The 21,600-nt window shown below is 20.8% G+C and overlaps 1 protein-coding gene across 1 annotated transcript in view; it reads right to left on the reverse strand.

Annotated features, from left to right (window-relative positions):
- LOC122508013 (division abnormally delayed protein) overlaps positions 1–21,600 on the reverse strand; it is a 191,666-nt gene that overhangs the window by 159,596 nt on the left and 10,470 nt on the right. Inside the window, exon 2 of the mRNA XM_043621080.1 lies at positions 9,144–9,284. Within this exon, the coding sequence (XP_043477015.1) occupies positions 9,144–9,284 (141 nt within the window). The remainder of the gene's footprint in view (positions 1–9,143; positions 9,285–21,600) is intronic.

Consider the following 21,600-nt stretch of genomic DNA (forward strand, 5'->3'; position numbering starts at 1 on the left):
AATTTTATAAATTTAAATAATTGAATTCTTTTAAAGAATTTTAATAAAAATTTTTAGAATAGTTGCATTTTTCGCTGAATTCATTTAAAATGGGGCCCATTTAAAATTGTATTATAAATAATTTATTGAAATCCTACGACGAGTTTTAAAATTTATAAAAATAATTAAATTCTCGGGAAGTTTATTAATTTTTTTAAATAATTGAACTCTTGCTAAGAATTTTATAAAAATTTCTGAAAATAATTGAATTCCTGCGATAAATTTTATTATTTATGAAAATAATTGAATTTTCGCAAAGAATTTTATTAAAATTTTTTAAAAATAGTTGAATTTCTGAGGAGAATTTTATTATTTTTAAAAATAATTGAATTCTTGCGAAGAATTTTTATAAAAATTTCTGAAAATAATTGAATTCCTGAGAAGAATTTTATTATTTATAAAAAAATTGAATTCTTCCGAAGAATTTTATAAAATATTTTTAATTGATTTAATTCTTTTGGAAAATTTAATTAAAACACTAGATATTAAAAATCATAATTGAATTGAGGAAAATTTATGAAAATAATTGAATTTTTATCAAGTATTTTATTAAAATTTTCGAAAATAATTGAATTTCGAGGAAGAATCTAATTATTTTTAAAGATAATGAAAATTTTGACGAGAATTTTTAAAAATTTGTTGAACATAATTGAAATTTTGCAAAGAATTTTATTATAGTTTTGAAAATAATTGAATTTCTGCAATCGTTTGTAATTTCTCTAAAATTCTCCAAATTATATCGTATAGAATTTATGAACTTTTCGTCTTTTCTTAATCAAATTACGAACTTTATGGACTTTTTAAGAAAAAAACGGAATATTCAAATAAAAACGTCAGTCAACAATTCAAATTAGTAAATATTTAAACGAATTCAAATTAAGAGAGTAGAATCGCTAAAATTTTAATACTACGTTATTTATTATTAAACAAAAGAAGTAATAAAATATTCTTATCGTATAATAAATATTATATCAGTAGGTCACTCATTTCCGTTTCATCGTACTTGAATTATAATTATTTTCTATTCTCGCACATAATTTAATCTTAAATGAAAAGAAATAATATAATAAATTGAAAAGTTAAAATTTGCAGAGAATTTACGTTTTATATTTTATTCAATAGTAAATATATATAGATGACGTTTTCATTACGCAAATATTGCCAATATATATATATATATATATTTATTTTATTTTATTTTTTTTAAATTTATGTAAATCTAAAATTTATGTAAAAGTGCACATGTTGAAAACTGCGCCGCTTCGATTTTCGATTTGTGTGCACGAATGCAATAGGTTACTTAAAAATTCTACGATCATCTATATACATATATATATATATAAAGAAAAAAACTTTTTAGTATTCTCAAGACGATATACCGTCGTCAGCATTGGAAAAATTAAAATTTCTCGCAATCGGTACACATATCTCTCCTGAATTTATAAAAGCAAAAGTGAGATCAGCGGAAAAATTTATTTTTTTATACAATAGTGCATTATAAAGTATATAATTTTAAATGAGAGTCATTTTATATTTCAATATTATAGTTTATCTCTTTTGCCCGTGTGCAAAAAAATATATACACGTGACCAAAATTTGAAATTTTCATTTTTATAGATATTTTTATATTCTATTGAATTTCTTCCTTATTTTACTCAATATTTTTTGTTTTACTTCATCTTGAAAAGGTTTGTGTGCATTTATTTTATATTCGTCAACTATAATTGTTATTATTGGTATTATTATTTTTATTATTATTATTAATATTATTATTATTTTTTTATTATATTGTGTATTGTAATTCAGGGTATCTACTATTTTAATTCAACAAAATTCTCAGTTTTTTCCCGTTTTTTTTTCATCAAATTTTAATTCATTTGATTTCGAACATAAATAAATCTACAAATGGCTTCAAAAATTTTTATTAGAGTTTTTATGAATAATTTAATTTTTTTGACGAGTTTCTTTAAATTTTTTGAAAATAATATTTTTTTAAATAATTTTAATTGAAAACTTGGAAAATAATTGAATTAAGCAAAGAATTTTTTCAATTCTTTAAAATAATTTTGTCTGTTCATAATTATAATTGAAAATTTGATTCACTCAATTTTATTAAAATGTATTGATACTAATTGAATTTTTTGCAAAGAATTTTACTATTTATAAAAGTAATTGAATCCTTCCAAAGAATGTCATTATTTATGAAAATAATTTAATTTTTGCAAAGAATTTGATTAAAATTTTAAAAAAATAATTGAATTCCTGAGAAGAATTTTATTATTTATGAAAACAATTGAATTTTTGCAAAGAATTTTATTAAAATTAAAAAAAAATTAAATTCCTGAGAAGAATTTTATTATTTTTAAAAATAATTGAATTCTTGGGAAGTTTATTAATTTTTTTTTTAATAATTGAATTCTTGAGAAGAATTTTATAAAAATTTCTGAAAATAATTGAATTCCTGAGAAGAATTATATTATTTTTAAAAATAATTGAATTCTTGGGAAGTTTATTAATTTTTTTTAAGTAATTGAATTGTTGCGAAGAATTTTATAAAAATTTCTAAAAATAATTGAATTCTCACGAATAATTTTATTATGCGTGAAGATAATTGAATTTTTCCGAAGAATTTCATTAAAATTTTGGAAAATAATTCAATTCTTTCAAGAAATATAATTAAAAATTAATTTGAAAATAATGTTCAAATTCTAATAAAAAATTATATAAAACTCATTTTAAATAATTGCATTTTTCGCGGAATTCATTTAAAATTGTATTTCAAATAATTGAAATCCTGCGATGACTTTTAAAATTTATGGAAATAATTGAATTCTTGTAACGTTTTTTTATTCAAATTTTTTGAAAATAATTGAATTCCGGAGAAGAATTTAATTGTTTATGAAGATAATTGAAATTTTGACGAGAATTTAAAAAATTTTAAACATAATTGAATTTTGTGATAAGAATTTTATTATTTTTGAAAATAATTGAATTTTTTTTTAGAATTTTATGGAAATTTATGAAAATAATTGAATTCTTGTGATGAATTTTTTTAAAAATAATATTTAAAGGAATTTAGTAAATCTGAAGAATTTTGCTATTTATGAAAATAATTGAATTCTTGAGAAGAATTTTTTTACAGTTTCTAGAAATCATTGAATTCTTTCGACGAGTTTTAATAAAATTTTTAATAAAAAACATTTATCAAGAAATTCGATTAAAATTGTATTAACAATAATTGAAATTCTGCAATGAGTTTTACTATTTATGAAAATAATTGAATACATTGCGAAGAAATTTTTAAAAATAAAATTATAATTACGGTGACTTACTTCCCTTTTGATTATTTTCGAAAAATTGAAATAAAATTCTTTAAAAGAATTTAATTATTTTTAATAGAATGTAAAGAAATTTCAATTATTTCAAAAATTTTCAATTATTTGTTTATAAAAATTCAATTATCTTGAAACAATAGAATTGAAAAATTTCAAAAATCTTATTCTTCAGGATTTTTAAAAAAAACTTTGTGAAAATTCAATTTTATTAAAAAAATTTACGTATCTTTTTTTAAATTAACTAATAAAAATTTTAATTATTAATCTTCGCACTACGAAACATGAATACTAGAATATGACTCTTTATAAAATTTAATTATTTATCAATTATTAAATTAAAATACTTTGAAAATTTGATTTTTTTAAAACGTTTTTAATAAAATTCTTTAATAAATTTAATTATTTTCAGTTGAATTTCACAAAATTTCCATTAATTCAATAATTGTTCTAAAATTTATTTACTAATTATATTTGAATCAGTGACTGATTTTTTACTATCAACTTAATTATTTTTAACTAATTCAAATTTAGAGAACAGTATAGAAATATCTATAAAAATTGAAATAAAAAGCGAGTTTTTAAAAACAAATTAAAATAATTTAAAACTTTTTTTTAATTTGGTGAAAAAATTCCCGGTCTGGCATAAAATTCCTCTCTTATTCCCGGTTTTTCCCGGTTATTTCTCTAAAGTTTCGAACGTTCAAATAAACGAAAATTTTTTCAGCTAAAATATTTACATAAAAATAATTCAAATTTAGAGAATACTGTTCTTATTATTTTTATTAAAAATCCCCAAAAATAAAAATAAAAAATTTGCATTAAGAAATATATAAATAAACTAAAGTACAAACTTTTAATAGAAAGAAAAAAATGCCTCGTACCATAATAATAATAATAATAGCACCGGACATACCATAATGGTCAATTCGGTATTTCTATATCGATTAAAAAGTTGACGTGTCTCTAACATAAAATTAAAGTGATCCGCCGATAATGAAATTCCTCTCTCGTGACATTTTTATTTTTCACCTGCTCTTTAAACTCCCAGCTTGGAGATTAAAACTATATTTATCGCTTTTGTAAGTGAAACTCTTTGCAGTGTCAATCTTATTTTTAAATCAATCTAAAAAAGAGTTTGCAACATTTCACAAGTTAGTGACAATGTATTTTTAAAATGCTTTCTAGTTCGACGACCTCGCAACCAAATTACATTCGCAAAATTTCCGAGTCTCCTCTCTTGTCAATCAGACAACTCGACTCTATTTCTCTCCTCTTTTCCTTCTTTCTCTCTCTCTCTCACTCTTTTTTGTTACTTTTTATGTCGGCTCGATTAAAGCGAGGTTCAAAGTCTATACTCTAATTTAAAGAGAATAGAATTTATTTAGTCCAGTTGAATATGTGCAAGCGACTGAAAAAACCCCCCTCTCGCTCTATATATATATAAACCTGAATATCGCCAGAAACTTTCCAAATTTTCTAAATTATCACTAGAATTTTAATTTCATTTTTAATTTCATTTCATTTAATATTAATTTAGTTTTTAATTAAATTTAATTTTAATTCATTTAGTTTTTAATTAAATTTTATTTCAATTAATTTAGTTTTTAATTAGATTTTATTTTAATTTAGTTTTTAATTTTTAATTAAATTTAAGTTTAACTAATTTAAATTTTTAATTACAAAACATTTCTAATAAAAAATTGTCAAATAGGCAAAAAATTTAGTTAGTATTTTTGGAGAGAAAAAGAGAAAAAAAAGAGAAAGAGAGAGAGAGAGAGAGACCTAAAAAAACTTTTTCTCCAATATTGTATCAATGTACATTATTTATTTACGTTACAAACGGTGCAACAAACAAATTACTTATTTACCTAAAAATAAATAGTATTGAACATTCGAATAAACTTTAAAAGGAAGTAAATAAATTTTCCATGTTGCTTTTATCTCGACGCAAGGAGCGAATAAATCAGGCAATTACTTGAAAACTTCCCTTAGCAACCCAGCGACCTAATTTTCACTTCCGTCAACTATTCTCAGAATTTTCCAAAGTGCATTTACGATTCCTTAAAAATTCACGATTCTACTCTTGAAAGGAGGAAAGGAAGAGAAAAAGAGAGAGAGAGAGAGTGAGTGTCATCCCTTGTTTTATAGTTTAAAATTTATTTTCATTACATTTTATACCTTTGTCATTTGACCTAAATTTCTTTTTAACTTTGCCTTCTGGGTTGGAAATTTTGACCTGAATTTTCCAGTCGTTTTCCCATTGACTTGCCACTGTATTGAAATTATTAATTAATACTGTCTGAAATTATTTCCTCTTGCCTAAATTATAACCTAAAATATTTCGCTGCATTTGACCTAAATTGTAGGTCATTTTACCCCTTTGTAAAAAAATTACCCCTTATAATTATGACCTAAAAATTTAGATAAAATCAAGAGATACTTTTTTTACCTCGTTTTGACCTAAATATTACTCCTGAAACATTTCTCTGCTTGGTTTTTTAATTAAGATCTAAATTATTTGACCATTTTTGCCCTAAATTGTAAGCCCTTTTACCCCTTGGCTTCTTTATTTAAGACCTAAATTATTTAGCAATGTTCGACCTAAATTGATCATTTAACTTCTTTATATTTTAATAAAAACCTGAATCTCGAAGTTAAATATCTCTCCAGCCCTAAATTACTTGTCCAGATTTGACCTAATTTGTAGGTCATTTTACCCTTTGGTTTATTAAGTATAACCTAAAACTTATTGCAGAATTTATTTCAATTATTTTTAATACAATTTTAATCAATTTCCTTGCAAAATGGAATTATTCTTAAAAATTTTATTAAAATTCTTCGAAAAAATTCAATTATTTCTAGAAACTGTAAAAAAATTCTTCTCAAGAATTCAATTATTTTCATAAATAGCAAAATTCTTCAGATTTACTAAATTCTTTTGAAATTCAATTATGTTTAAAATTTTTTTTTTAAATTCTCCTCAAAATTTCAATTATTTTTATAAATAATTAAATTGATCTTCTCATGAATTCAATTATTTTTTGAGATTTTAATAAAAAAACGTTACAAGAATTCAATTATTTCTATAAATTTTAATAATCATCGCAGGCTTTCAATTATTTTTGATACAATTTTCAACGAATTCCGCGAAAAATGCAATTATTTAAAATAAGTTTGATATAATTTTTTTATTAGAATTTAAACATTTTTTTCAATTTCATTTTTAAATATATTTCTTGAAAGAATTGAATTATTTTTAAAAATTTTAATCAAATTCTTCGGAAAAATTCAATTATCTTCATGGACAATAAAATTATTCGCAGGAATTCAATTATTTTCAGAAATTTTTGTAAAATTCTTCGCAAGAATTCAATTATTTAAAAAAAATTAATAAACTTCCCAAGAATTCTATTATTTATAAAAATAATAAAATTCTTCTCAGGAATTGAATTTTTTTAAAAATTTTAATAAAATTCTTTGCAAAAATTTAATTGTTTTTATAAATAATAAAATTCTTCTCAGGAATTCAATTATTTCTATGAATTTTAAAAGTCATCGCAGGATTTTAATTATTTTTAATAAAATTTTTAATTAATTCCGCGAAAAATGCAATTATTTAAAACGAGTTATGATATAATTTGTTTATTAGAAGTTAAACATTATTTTCAATTTCATTTTTAATTATATTTCTTGAAAGAATTGAATTATTTTCAAAAATTTTAATGAAATTCTTCGGAAAAATTCAATTATCTTAACGGATAATAAAATTATTCGCAGGAATTCATTTATTTTCTGAAATTTTTGTAACATTCTTCGCAAGAATTCAATTATTTAAAAAACATTAATAAACTTCCCAAGAATTCAATTATTTTTAAAAATAATAAAGTTTTTCTCAGGCATTCAATTATTTTCAAAAATTTCCATAAAATTCTAAAAAACAATTCAATTATTTTCAGAAGTAATAAAATTCTTCGCAGAAATTTAATTATGTTTAAAATTTTTTTTTAAATTCTCCTCAAAATTATTAAATTTTTTTTATAAATAATTAAATTGTTTTCCACAATTCAATTATTTTTATAAAAAAATAACATTCTTTAGAAGGATTCAATTTTTTTTATAAATAGTAAAATTCTTTGCAAAAAATTCAATTAGTATCAATACATTTTAATAAAATTGAATTAATCAAATTTGCAATTCTAATTATGAACAAACAAGATTATTTTTAAAAATTGAAAAAATTCTTTGTTTAATTCAATTATTTTCCAAAATTTTTAATTCAAATTATTAAAAAAAAAACATTATTTTCAAATTTAAAGAAACTCGTCAAAAGAATTTATTTAATTTAATTCATAAAAACTCTAATAACAATTTTTGAAACCATTTGTAGATTTATTTATGTTCGAAATCAAATAAATTTAAATTTGATGAGAAAAAAAACCGGAAATTTTGTTAAATGAAAATAGTAGACACTCTGTTCTTAATTATGACCTGAATCTTAAGATTATATTTCTTTCACGACTCAAATTTTTTGTCCACCTTTGACCTAAATTGACATTTCAATCTTTGGTTTGACAATTACGACCTAAATTTGGCCACATTTGACCTGATTTTTTTGACCTTACAATCGTTTTATTTTTGACCTGATTTCCCAGGCGAAATTCCGAACTTTCCTCCCCTTACGATTTTTGACCTAAATTTTGAATCAAATTGACCTGAATTCATTGACCTTACAATTGTTTTATTTTTGACCTGATTTCCCAGGCGAAATTCCTAACTTTCCTCGCCTTACGATTGTTGACCTAAATTTTGAATAGAATTGACCTGAATTTTTTTGAGCCCTTTTTTCAGGCTAAATTCCGTACTTTATTTCCCAATTTTTCAGTTATAAAACTGTGTTTATAAGTTTTTACCCAAATTTTCAGCTCTATGTCAAGAAATCGTGACCTAAATTTTAATTCCCATATTCGCCAATATAATTTGACCTCTCTGTGTGACATATTTATGAAAAATTTAAAAATTATTATGTCCGCCTCGCAATGTGTATTGTCGAAATGTATATGACCTAATTTTCTTTCGCTATTCTCAACAATTTATTAGAAAATGAAAATCACTTCACGATATATAAATTGCGGAGACAAAAACAAATCACTTGTCGCGCGCAGCGGCCCCTTTTATAACGATACGATCTCTTGACCTTAAATAAACATATTTATAACATTTATAAAATAAATATCGATTTATAAAATACTAAGATACATGAAATATTTTCCTAAACGAATAAATTGAAACTATGTCAATGCATTTTTATTTTCAGGTCACAGTTTGCTTTTAACATGTTTTTTGTAAAAAAAAACTATTTATTTTTTCTTTTTGTTTTTCAACCGAAGGAAAAACTTGGAAGCAGATAGCTTTTGTACTTAATCTTTTTTGATGTGATCTTATTGTAAATTCTATTATGTTTTCTTTAGTCGTAAAAGCGGGCAGTAATTTTGTTTTCTATTCTTTGGTTTTTTCTGTCTCTCTCTCTCTCTCTCTCTCTCACTTATTTTTTACTGCATTTTTTTTTTTTTTTTTTTTTTTTTGTAAGCTCCGGTCTTTTAAGGATACGCTTTAGTGTATATATATAGAGGTAGAAAAAAGGAAAAAAAAATTATGAAAATTTAGCTTTCGGCCATTTTGAAAGTTGAAGAGAAGGAGTTTTTCATATACTATGTAAATATATATATATACATAGATATACATAAAATGACATTGTGACAGAGGACTTACCCCTTAAGGCATCTGCTGTGGTTGCCAAAAGACCCTGGAGACTTCGACTATGATGATGGATCAGGTTGTGAAAATCTGCTCTTGCCTGATGTCGAAGATGCTCCTCTGCCTCTCGATTGCAACACTTTCCATTGCAAATGGCTAAAACAAAAAGAAAAAAAAAAAATTAGTAATAATTACCTACATTTTAATTATTACAATATTTAAAACTCAAAAATTATTTTTTATTCCTTTCACAATTTTCTTTGTTATTTTCATTTTTCTCGTCTCCTTTTATTATTTTTATTCTGTTTATTTAGTAGTATTGTTTCCTTTTATGTTTTTACTGTTTCCATTTATAATTTTTCGCCACTGTTTTTACAAAGTTGAAGTCCACAACGTTGATCAACGAAAAAAATTTGTTTCATCTATTCGAATATTATTTTTTATTTAATATTTAATTGTATAACAATTATTATCAGAACATAAACATCAATCTATTTTTTTCTGAATATTTTTGTGTCAATATTGCTGCGATATATTTTATTAATTTACTAAGTAAACAATTTTTTTCGTTGATTAACGTTGTGGACTTCAATGTGGTCTGTTTTTCGCAATTTTTCTTAGAATATCAAATTGAGACAAAAAACGAATAAAAACGTTGCTTCGCAACACTTTTGATTCATTTTCTGTCTCAATTTGAAGTCCTTAGAAAAACTGTGTTTTAATATTCGTTATTATTAATCTTATACTATTATTATTTATTAGATGAAAAATTTGGTCATTTTCTTGTTGGAATTAGTTGTTAAAAGAGGGAAAATATTCAAAGAGAGAGAGATAAAAATTTAACAGGTCTGCGTAGCCGTGGGGTCTGCGTGTGCGATTTATGTCTCTAACGTTCCGCGTTCGATTCCCCTTGACTGTGGAATTTTTTCGTTCCCAGGCTTCGAACTCAATAATTAATTTTAAAAAAAGTATCAAAAAGTAGCTTATCAATAAAAAAAGTAGATTAAAAACCAAAAAAGTAACAAAAAGTAGCTAAAAAACAAAAAAAGTAGTAAAAAAGTAACTATCGAAAAATTAAACTCGACAACTCAATTCTTTTTTAAATTTCTTAATTACATTCAAAAATAGAATAATTTTTTAAAATAAATATTTAAATACCTGTTTATTTTGTCTACAGGAAATTAAAATATTTCAAATGATTTCAATGTAATAACGCATTTTTTAAAATTTAACTATTTCTAAAAATTACAAAAGTAATTCTTTCAAAATTCAATCATTTTTTTCTTAAAATTTGTAAATAAAATTATTCAAAACTTTAATAATTTTATTTTATTTAATTCTAAATCAATTCTTATTTTAAAGTTCTACGAGAATTCAATTATTTAAATAAAAAAATTAATAATTTATTGAATAATTGAATATTTCTTAAATTTGGATTCCTATAAAGAACTTTATCAACATTTTTTAAAATAATTGAATTTTTACGAAAAATTGCATTGAAATTTTTTTTAATAAGTAAAATCATTCAAAAAAATGTAATTAAAAATGAATGAAAAATAATTATTACACTCTAAGAAACAAATAATATCAAATTTTATAAATAATTGAATTCTTTCGAAGAATTTTATTCAAATTTTTAAGAATAATTGAGCTTTTAGTGAAATTAATTTAAAATTATATTAAAAATAATTGAAATCCAGCGAGGAGTTTTAAATTTATAAAAATAATTGAATTCTTGCAACGATTATTAATCAAATTTTTAAAAAATAATTGAATTCCTGCTATGAGATTTGTTATTTATATAAATAATTGAATTTTTGCAAAGAATTTTATTATTTATCAAAGTAATTGAATTTTTGCAAAGAATTTGATTAAAATTTTTACAAAAAAATTGAATTCCTGAGAAGAGATTTATTATTTTTAAAAAGAATTGAATTCTTGGGAAGTTTATTCAATTTTTTTTAAATAATTGAATTCTTGCGATAAATTTTATTATTTATGCAAATAATTGAATTTTTTCAAAGAATTTTATTAAAATTATATTGAAAACAATTTAATTATTATAAAGAATTTCATTAAAATTTTTTAAAATAATTAAATTCTTTCAAAGAATTTTATTAAATTTTTTAAGAATAATTGCATATTTCGCGGAATTAATTTAAAAATGTATTAAAAATAATTGAATTCCTGCGATGAATTTTATTATTTATGAAAATAATTGAATTTTTGCAAAGAATTTTCTTAAAATTTTAAAAAAATAATTGAATTCCTGAGAAGAATTTTATTATTTTTAAAAATAATTGAATTCCTGAGAAGAATATTAATTTTTTTTAAATAATTGAATTCTTGCGAAGAATTTTATAAAAATTTCTGAAAATAATTGAATTCCTACGAATAATTTTATTATCCATGAAGATAATTGAATTTTTCCGAAGAATTTCATTAAAATTTTTGAAAATAATTAAATTCTTTCAAGAAATATAATTAAAAATGAACTTGAAAATAAGGTTTAAATTCTAATAAACAAATTATATCAAACTGATTTTAAATAATTGCATTTTTCGCCGAATTCATTTAATATTGTATGAAAAATAATTGAAATCCTGCGATGAGTTTTAATATTTATAAAAATAATTGAATTCTTACAATGATTATTATTAAAATTTAAAAAAATAATTGAATTCCTGAGAAGAATTTTATTATTTATAAAAATAATTAAATTCCTGAGAAGAATTTTATTATTTATAAAAATAATTGAATTCTAGCGAAGATTTTTATAAAAATCTATTTAAATTATTGACTTTTTTCGAAAAATACCAGGAAAATACTTTTTTTTAAATATTTGAATTCCTGTGAAAATTTTTTATTTATGAAAACAATTGAATGTTTGCAAAGAATTTTATAAACATTTTTTTTAAATCATTCAATTCTTTTGGGAAATTTTTTTATTGAAATAGTAGATATTAAAAATCATTGAATTACGAAAAATTTGTAAAAAAATTGAATCGTTTTAAAGAATTTTATTAAAGTTTTTTTTGAATTTTTTCCATTGACTTTATTAAAATTTTTAAAAATAATTTTTTTATTTCAACTGTTAACAAAAAAGTAGTGTAAATTTTTAATCATGGAAAAAAGTAGCTTTCAGTGTAGCAAATAAAAATATCAAAATAGTAGCAAATCGTAAAAAAAATAATAAATAGTTGTTTTTAATAGATGAGTGCGAGGGCTGCGTTCTTATTCAAGTTCAGATTCATAAATAATTAGAAATAAATTCCAATAAAAATAGCAAAGGAACGCTTCAAAAATTAACGAAAAAAAACAAAAAAAAAATCTTGGTATACAATATAGTTAAAATTACCATACTGGTAAAGTAGTCACTACCTGCAACTGCATTATACCGGTTGTTTGTGTATCTATATATTTAGAAAACTCCAAACAATAAAAATAGAGACTGTATAAACATTATTTCCGGTTTGCATATATAATACGACATTGAAAAGAGAATTGAGAATTCGCATTCGCAATAAAAGGGAATAAAGTAGCGTCTCATTTCGTTTTCAAGACGCGAGGTTTCAATTCAGATTCGCATTACAACAACGCTTCCTTCCCATCGTGTCAAAGTATTATCCGCACGAACAGTATCCATTGCCTTCGTAATATTCATTCATTCTATTGCACGGTCATTCGTCCATTCATCGCTTTCTCGACTGCCAGTCTCTCTCTATTCACATACATATATGATTCATTTTTTTTCAAACTTTTTTTTTTTTTTTCTTCTCTTACTTTTATTTTTATCACGCTTTGATACCGGACGCGACGACGATACAACATTGAATTGGCCGTCTACTTCACTTCGTGCAACTAATCTACAGACGAGATCCCCAATTATCTTCTTTTATAAATTCATTTATTATTAATTACAAATTTATTATTAAATAATTGCTTTACACTCTCTCCCTCTCTTTTTCCCTTTTTATCCTAGGATCACGTCCTCATAAATAATTCAAATTAAATATAAACATAAATGAATAAAATTAAACGAAAATATAAATGGAAATAAATATTTTACTAAAATTTTGAACGTTCAAATCAAGGGAACTTTTTTTCATTTTCTATTTTTCATAATTACACTGAAAAAAAATTATTTGAAATCCAAATCTTTTAAAATTTAATAACTTATAAGAATATTATTATAAACATGAAGAAGTCAATCACTCCGAGTCTTCGACTCGGAGTAATCGATTTCTTCATGTTTTTATAATAATTAACGATAACCCAAGGATAAAATTATTATTTTATATAAAAATATTGTTACTCTAACTTATTTTAAATTATTTTTATCATCTAAATTCAATTATTATTGTCTAGAATTTTTAACTACAATTCTTTTTTAAATTAATTATTAATTAAAAACACATTTTATTTATTATAAAGAATTTCATTAAAATTTTTTTAAATAATTTAATACATTCAAACAAATTTTATTACAATCTTTAAGAATAGTTACATTTTTCGAGGAATTTATTTAAAATTGTATTAAAAATAATTAAAATCCTGCTAGGAGTTTTCAAATTTATAAAAATAACTAAATTCTTGCAACGATTATTATTAAATTTTTTAAAAATAATTGAATTCCTGAGAAGAATTTTATTATTTATGAAAATAATTGAATTTTTGGGAATTTTATTAATTTCTTTTAAATAATTGAATTCTTGCGAAGAATTTTATAAAAATTTCTGAAAATAATTGAATTCCTGCGATGAATTTTGTTTTTTATGAAAATAATTGAATTTTTGCAAAGAATTTTGTTATTCAGGAAAATAATTGAAATTTTGCAAAAGAATTTTATTAAAATTTTTAAAAAATAATTTAATTCCTGAGACGAATTTTATTATTTATGAAAATAATTGAATTTCTGAAAAGAATTTTATTAAAGTTTTTAAAAAATAATTGAATTTCTCAGAAAAATTTTATTATTTTTAAAAATAATTGAATTCTTGCAAAGAATTTTATAAAAATCTTTGAAAAAAATTTAATTCCTGCGAATAATTTTATTATCCGTGAAGATAATTGAATTTTTGCAAAAAATGTAATTAAAATTTTTTAAAAATAATTGAATTCCTGAGAAGAAGTATATTAATTATTAAAATAATTGAATTCTTGTGAAGAATTTTCTAAAAATTTCTGAAAATAATTTAATTCCTAAGAAGAATTTTATTAGTTATTAAAATAATTGAATTATTGTGAAAAATTTTATAAAAATTTCTGAAAATAATTGAATTCCTGAGAAGAATTTTATTCATTATTAAAATAATTGAATTCTTGTGAAGAATTTTATTAAAATTTTTTATAAATAATTGAATTCCTGAGAAGAATTTTATTATTTTCGAAAATAATTGAATTCTTGTGAAGAATTTTCTAAAAATTTCTGAAAATAATTTAATTCCTAAGAAGAATTTTATTAGTTATTACAATTTTATTAATTATTAAAATAATTGAATTATTGTGAAGAATTTTATAAAAATTTCTGAAAATAATTGAATTCCTGCGATGAATTTTGTTTTTTATGAAAGTATTTGAATTTTTGCCAAAAGAATTTTGTTATTTATGAAAATAATTGATTTTTTGCAAAGAACTTTATTAAAATTTTTTTAAAATAATTTAATTTCTGAGAAGAATTTATGAAAATAATTGAATTTCTGAAGAGAATTTTATTAAAATTTTTAAAAAACAAAATTGAATTCTGTCGTGAAAATAATTGAATTCGTAAATGAAATTTTATTATTTATGAAAATAAAATTTTCTAAAAATAATTGAATCTTTGTGATGAATTTTGTTATTTATCAAGATAATTGCATTAAAACTTTTAAAATAATTAAATAATATTAAAAAATAAAATTCTGTTCAGAAATAGAATTTTTCTTATGAATTCTAAAAATTTAATTTTTTCAAATACTTTTAATAAAAATCCCTGACTTTTCCCTGACCAATTCTATTTTCCCTGACTTTTCCATGAATTCCCTGATTTCCCTGACTTGTGGCAACCCTGAAATAAATAGTATTATCAATACAAATAAATAGAAATAAATGGAAATGATTAAAGGTAAATTAAAATAAATAAAAATAGAAAAATAAAATAAATGGAATTAAATAAAAATAAATGAAACCAAATAAAAGCAAATAAAAATAATTAAAGCAAATAAAATTAAATACAAGCAAGTAAAATTAAATAATATTAAAAAATAAAATAAATGAAAATAAATTGAAATAAATAAAAGCAAATGAAAATACATAAAGAAATGAATAAAAATAGAGAAATAAAATAAATGGAAACAAATAGAAATAAATAAAAGCAAATGAAAATAAATAAAGAAATGAATAGAAATAAATAAGGAGGGGTGGAGGCAAAAAATCCTCAATTTTTATCCTTCACATTTGATTGCTCGAAATATCAGCATATTTGAGACAAATAAAATTTTCTTCTTTCGTGCTGCAATAGTATAAAAAGATTTTTTAGCGATTCAAATAAAAATTTTACGATTTTGACATCAGGCAAATCGAATTTATTTGTGGATTTCACGAGAAATATAAAGAAAATAATAGCGCTTTCTTTTCCAAACTTGCTGCGTGCAAAATGTTATACATATATATATAGTTTTTTTTTAAAATAACTCTCAGCATAAACTTGAATATAATTTTTTCAAGAGGTAAACATATTTTCTTACTCTCAAGATATTTTTTTAACAAAAAAAAAAAAAAAATATTTCTGCGATTCGAGTATAAAAGTGTTAGCTACTATATTTGAAAAGAATATTCTTTTTTTCAAAAAAAGAAATAAAGTCACGATTCAGTATTTTTATTGTCAGATATTCTTTTTTTTTTCTTTAGAAAAATTGCTTTATTGAAAAGAATTCACAGACTACGACTGATTTTATATAGATTTTAATTCAGTCTTTAAAAATTTGAAAGGGGCAAAAAAAAATAGAACTATAAAGGAATAAAAAAAAGAGTAAAAAATAGCCGCGCACATGTTTAGCGAATAACTCACAAAAGAGAATCAAAATTCATTTTTCCAGCTCAATATATATGTATAAATATATATTATAATGTGCGTGACTCTTTGGTGTAAAGTCGACGATCTGCCAATTGGATGAAAGGCATGTCACGCGAGAAATTAATCCTTCCTGGAATCTGCAAAAGCATATCACGCGACGTAGATAATTATTCAGGATGCAGAACTCATGCTCAACGAGGGTCTATACAATTATCCCTCGATAATAATAATAATAACCAGCAGAAAATCGCACCTAACTTCCCTGATACATATATATATTTTATGATTAAACCGATTGGAATCTGCATACTTTAGCAAGAAACAAAAAGAAATTCTCTCTCGTTTTTTTTCTCTTTGCAAATAATTAAATTATAAAATTATCTCTAATTAGTAATTAACCTCATACACGACGACAAATATACTCACGAATAAAAAACTTTAATCACTACAGCAATAAACCAATAAAAACATATGTTTTTAGAAAAAGCATTTCACAACTTTTTATAAGTTTAATATTTAATAATAATAGAAAAAATTACCTACAATAAATATTTGTACAAATATTTGAATTATTTTGTATTAAAAAAATTTTTAATTTCGTAAAAAAATTAAATTCTGACAATTATTATTATTACCAGCAAATGATTATTATGATTATTTTTATTATTATTATTGTTATTATTATAAATTACATTTATTATTATTATGTGAATTTTAATATAAACTCAATTATTATTTTCGACAATTATTTTGATAAAATTTTTTTTTTTAAATCACTATTTTCAAAATTTTTAATAAATATCCTTCAAAGCATTCAATTTATTTCAAAAATACATATAAAATTCTTCGAAACGAATTCAATTATTTTTTGAATTGCAAAAAACTCCGCAAGAATTCAATTATTTTTGTAAATAAGAAAATTCTTCGCAAGATTAAATATTTTCATAAATAATAAAATTCTTCAAAAGAATTCAATTATTTTTATAAATAATAAAATGTTTCGAAGAAATTCAATTATTTTCAATACAATTTTATTAAAATTTCTCTAAAGAATACAATTATTTTTAAAATTATTATTCAAATTCAATTATTTTCAAGAGATTTCATAAAAATTCAATTATTTTCAACAATTCTGATAAAAAATTCTTCGGAACAATTCAATTATTTTTATGAATTGAAAAATTCTTGGCAAGAATTAAATTATTTTTATAAATAATAAAATTCTTCTCAACAATTCAATTATTTTTTTAAATTTTAATAAGAATCGTTCCAAGAATTCAATTTTTTAAAAAATTTTAAAATTCATCTCAAGAATTCAATTATTATTTAAAAAAATTAATAAACTTTCCAAGAATTCAATTATTTTTTAAAAAATTTTAATGCCATTCTTCGGCAAAATTCAATTATTTATAAAAATAATAAAATTATTCGCAGGAATTCAATTATTTTTTAAAATTTTAATAATAATCGTTGAAAAAATTCAATTTTTTTTATAAATTTTAAAACTCATCACAGGATTTCAATTATTTTTAATACAATTTTAAATGAATTCCGCGAAAAATGCAATTACTTAAAAAAAATTAATAAACCTCCCAAGAATTCAATTATTTTCAGAAATTTTTGTAAAATTCTTCTCAAGAATTCAATTATTTAAAAAAAATTAATAAACTTGCCAAGAATTCAATTATTTTTAAAAATATAATTAAATTCTTCTCAGAAATTCAATGTTATTTAAATTTTAATAAAATTCTTTTTCAAAAATTCAATTGTTTTCATAAGTAATAAAATTCTTCTCAGGAATTCAATTATTTTTTTAAATTTTAACAATAATCGTTGCAAGAATTCAATTATTTTTATAAATTTTAAAACTCATCGCAGAAATTCAATTATTTTAAAAAAATTTAAATAAAATTCATTTGCAAAAATTCAATTATTTTCATAAATAATAAAATTCATCGCAGAAATTCAATTATTTTTTAAAAATTTTAATAAAATTCTTTGAAAGAATTTAATTATTTTAAAAAATTTCAATGAAATTCTTTATAATAATTGAATTGTATTCAAAATAATTTTAATAAAATTTCTTTAACAGGTTTAATTTTATTTAAAAATTGTAGGTTATAAAATTTTTCTAAACAATTCAGTTATTCTCAAAAGTTTTTAATAAATTTTCTCTGTAAATTTTAATTATTTTCAAAATTTTCAATTAAAATTATTTTTAAAAATTACATTATTTTTACGAATTGTAATGAAATTCTTTAAAAAATGTAGTTATTTACAAAAATTATAATAAAATTGTTTAAAAGAATTTAATTTCCCCTGAGCAATTTGAACATAATTTAATAGAAAAATTATTAATTACATTTAATAATAAACAAGATTATCTTAAAAACTTAAATGAAAATCTTCATAAAATTCAATTACTTTCAATATTTTCAGTACAAATTAATAAAAAAAACTCCATTATTTCCAAGAATTTTAATAAAAATCTTGCCAAGAATTAAATTGTTTTCAATACAATTTTAATTACATTTCCTCGAAAGAATTCAATTATTGAAAAAAATGTTGATAAAATTCTTGAAATGAATTCAATTATTTTAAAATGTTTTCATAAATACTTTACAAGAATTCAATGACTTTCAGTACATTAATTTTAAAATTGAAAACATTTAAAAAGAAAAATTACTTCAAAAGTTAGGAAACAAAAAAGCAATCAAACTGCGAACAGATTACCATAATACAACGATTATTATTATACAATATAATTTTATTACAAAGTGATAATTGCAATTATTAAATTTTTTTAATACAGCAATAATCGACTAATAAAAATATTAATTAATTTGCAACGTAATTTTCTTCATAATGAGTTTCTGTAATAGATGAATTATTACGTGAAAATATTGAAAAAATAATTGCGAAAAAAATTCGCATTGTTAAGAAATGATTTAAGTAATGATAATATTTTTAGTAAAAGAAAAAAAATTATAGGCAAAGTTGTGAACCTAATTAATTTAAGAAAGTCTTTATAAACGACACGGTAATTTTCATTAAAGAAGGTCTCATCGAGACGTTTGAGTAAAAGAGAGAGAGATAATAAAAGAGCTAAATATAGAAGCAGGCTGATAACGAGAAGTAAATGAAAGATTTCTAATTGCAATGATTCACGATTCACCTAAAATCAACACTCTCTTGTGGCCATGTAACTTTGGATCTTGGGTCATGGGTCATGGATAGATCTGGAACTATACTATAGAATCTCTGGCTAATATGACCCTCGAGACATTTAAACATCTCTCTCGGCACAAAATTCTTTTTCTTCATTTATATAGTGTATTTAAAAAAAAAACCCCGACCTATTTCGTACTTTTTGCCCTTTTTCCCATTTTATTTACGTAATAAAGTTCACAATTTCTTTTTTAAAAAAACGAGAAAGAATGAAAAAACGATCGCGGCTAACTTCTTACTGACTTTTTTTAAAAATAAAATTAGCAATTTTAAAAATAATAGAATTTAAAAATTTTCTAATTTAAATTTTTGTTGAAAACACTAAAAAAAATTCAATTTTGGAGAAATTACAAAAAATTGCAGAAATCCAATTATTTTCAAAAAAAAAAAAAATAAAATTCTTCTTATAAAATTCAACTATATTCGAAATTTGAAAAAAAAATTCTGGTAAAAATCCCAATTATCTTTATAAATAACAAAATTCTTCTCCAAAATTAAATTATTTTCATAAATGTCAAAAAAATTCATGTCCTAATTTCAATTATTTTCAAAAATAAAATAAAATAAAAATAAAGTAAAAATAAAAATAAAAATAAAAATAAAAATAAAAATAAAAATAAAAATAAAAATAAAAATAAAAATAAAAATAAAAATAAAAATAAAAATAAAAATAAAATAAAATAAAATGCATATTTCTAATTTCAATGATTTTCAACATCTACTATATTTTAATAAAATTTCCCAAAACAAATTCAATTATTTAAAAAAAATTCTAATATTTATTTAATATTCTTCTCAGGAATTCAATTATTTTCAAAAATAAAAAAGTTTCAAATGAATTCAATTTTTATTTAAATATAATGTGATTTAAATTATACACAGAAATTCAATTTTCATAAATAATAAAATTTTATAGATAAATTCAATTATTTTCAATAAAATTTCTCGACAAAAATTCAATTATTTAAAAAAATTATTGAATTTTTGTCAAGAATTTTATTATTTTTTTAAAAATATTCAAATTTCTGTCAAGAATTTAAATAAAATTCGTTAAAAGAATTTAAACATTTTCAAAAGTTTTATTAAAATTATTGACAAATTATTTAAATAATATATTTTTATAAAAATAATAAAATTCTTGACAAAAATTCAATTTTTATTAAAAATAATAATAAATAAAATAATACATTTGAATTGCAATTCAATTCTTTGAAAAATTAATAAAGAATAAAAAGAATAAATAATAATTATAAAGAATTAATTTGACAAATTAAAAATTTTTTATTAAAATTCCCATTTTAATCAAAAGTTTATTAAAACTAATCAAATTATTTTTGAAAAATTATTTAACTTTTTATTCTCTTTTACCCTCAATTAACTAATTCAGATAGAATAATAATTATACTAACAATTAGTTACATTAAACTGATTTCATTTTTTAAATTTTTTCTTCTCACGATTCAATTATAGTAATTGAAATACTGAATCAATTTAAAATGTAGATAACAAACTCATTGTGTGTGTGTGTGAAAAATATAATTTGATGTAATATAAGAATGTAGGGAACACTTCTCGCATTATTTAATAATCAAAATAAATTAATTATGCCTTTTTAATTAAAACCTCTAAATGTTGTAAACAATTTAATAATAGTAAATAATTAAATAATTAAATAATTAAATAATTAAATAATTAAATAATTAAATAAATAAATATAGAATATAGAATAAAATATAGAAATATAAAATAAGAAAGATAAATAATTAAAATATTTATTTAGTTAATAATAACTAATTACTATTGGAAATAAAATAAATTAATCGAATTAAAGTTTTTATAAAAAACGGCTAATAGAGGTAATTAGTGGGTTTAATATTCTTTTCACGCGAAGCAAATAGAGTGTTATGTTTAATGAAAGAAACTTCTTTTGCAGCGCCTGTTTCATTGACGATGAGAAAAGAAACCAGAAGTGCCTGCTTCTGTACTTATTTATTAGGCGTGAAATGTGCTTAAATGAGTTAAGTGTGGTTATGTGAGTAGATAAAAATCTTAATTCAGTTTAAACTGATGTCGACCTTGAAAATCACGCAACGTGATTTTAGGTGTCGCTTTTCATTTCAGCTTATAATTTCAATAATAGTGAAATTAATTTCATTTAATCGTAACAGACAATAAAAAATATCACAGCAC

Source organism: Leptopilina heterotoma, unplaced genomic scaffold (assembly GCF_015476425.1).
Source record: "Leptopilina heterotoma isolate Lh14 unplaced genomic scaffold, ASM1547642v1 Lhet_52, whole genome shotgun sequence".
Lineage (NCBI taxonomy): Eukaryota > Metazoa > Arthropoda > Insecta > Hymenoptera > Figitidae > Leptopilina > Leptopilina heterotoma.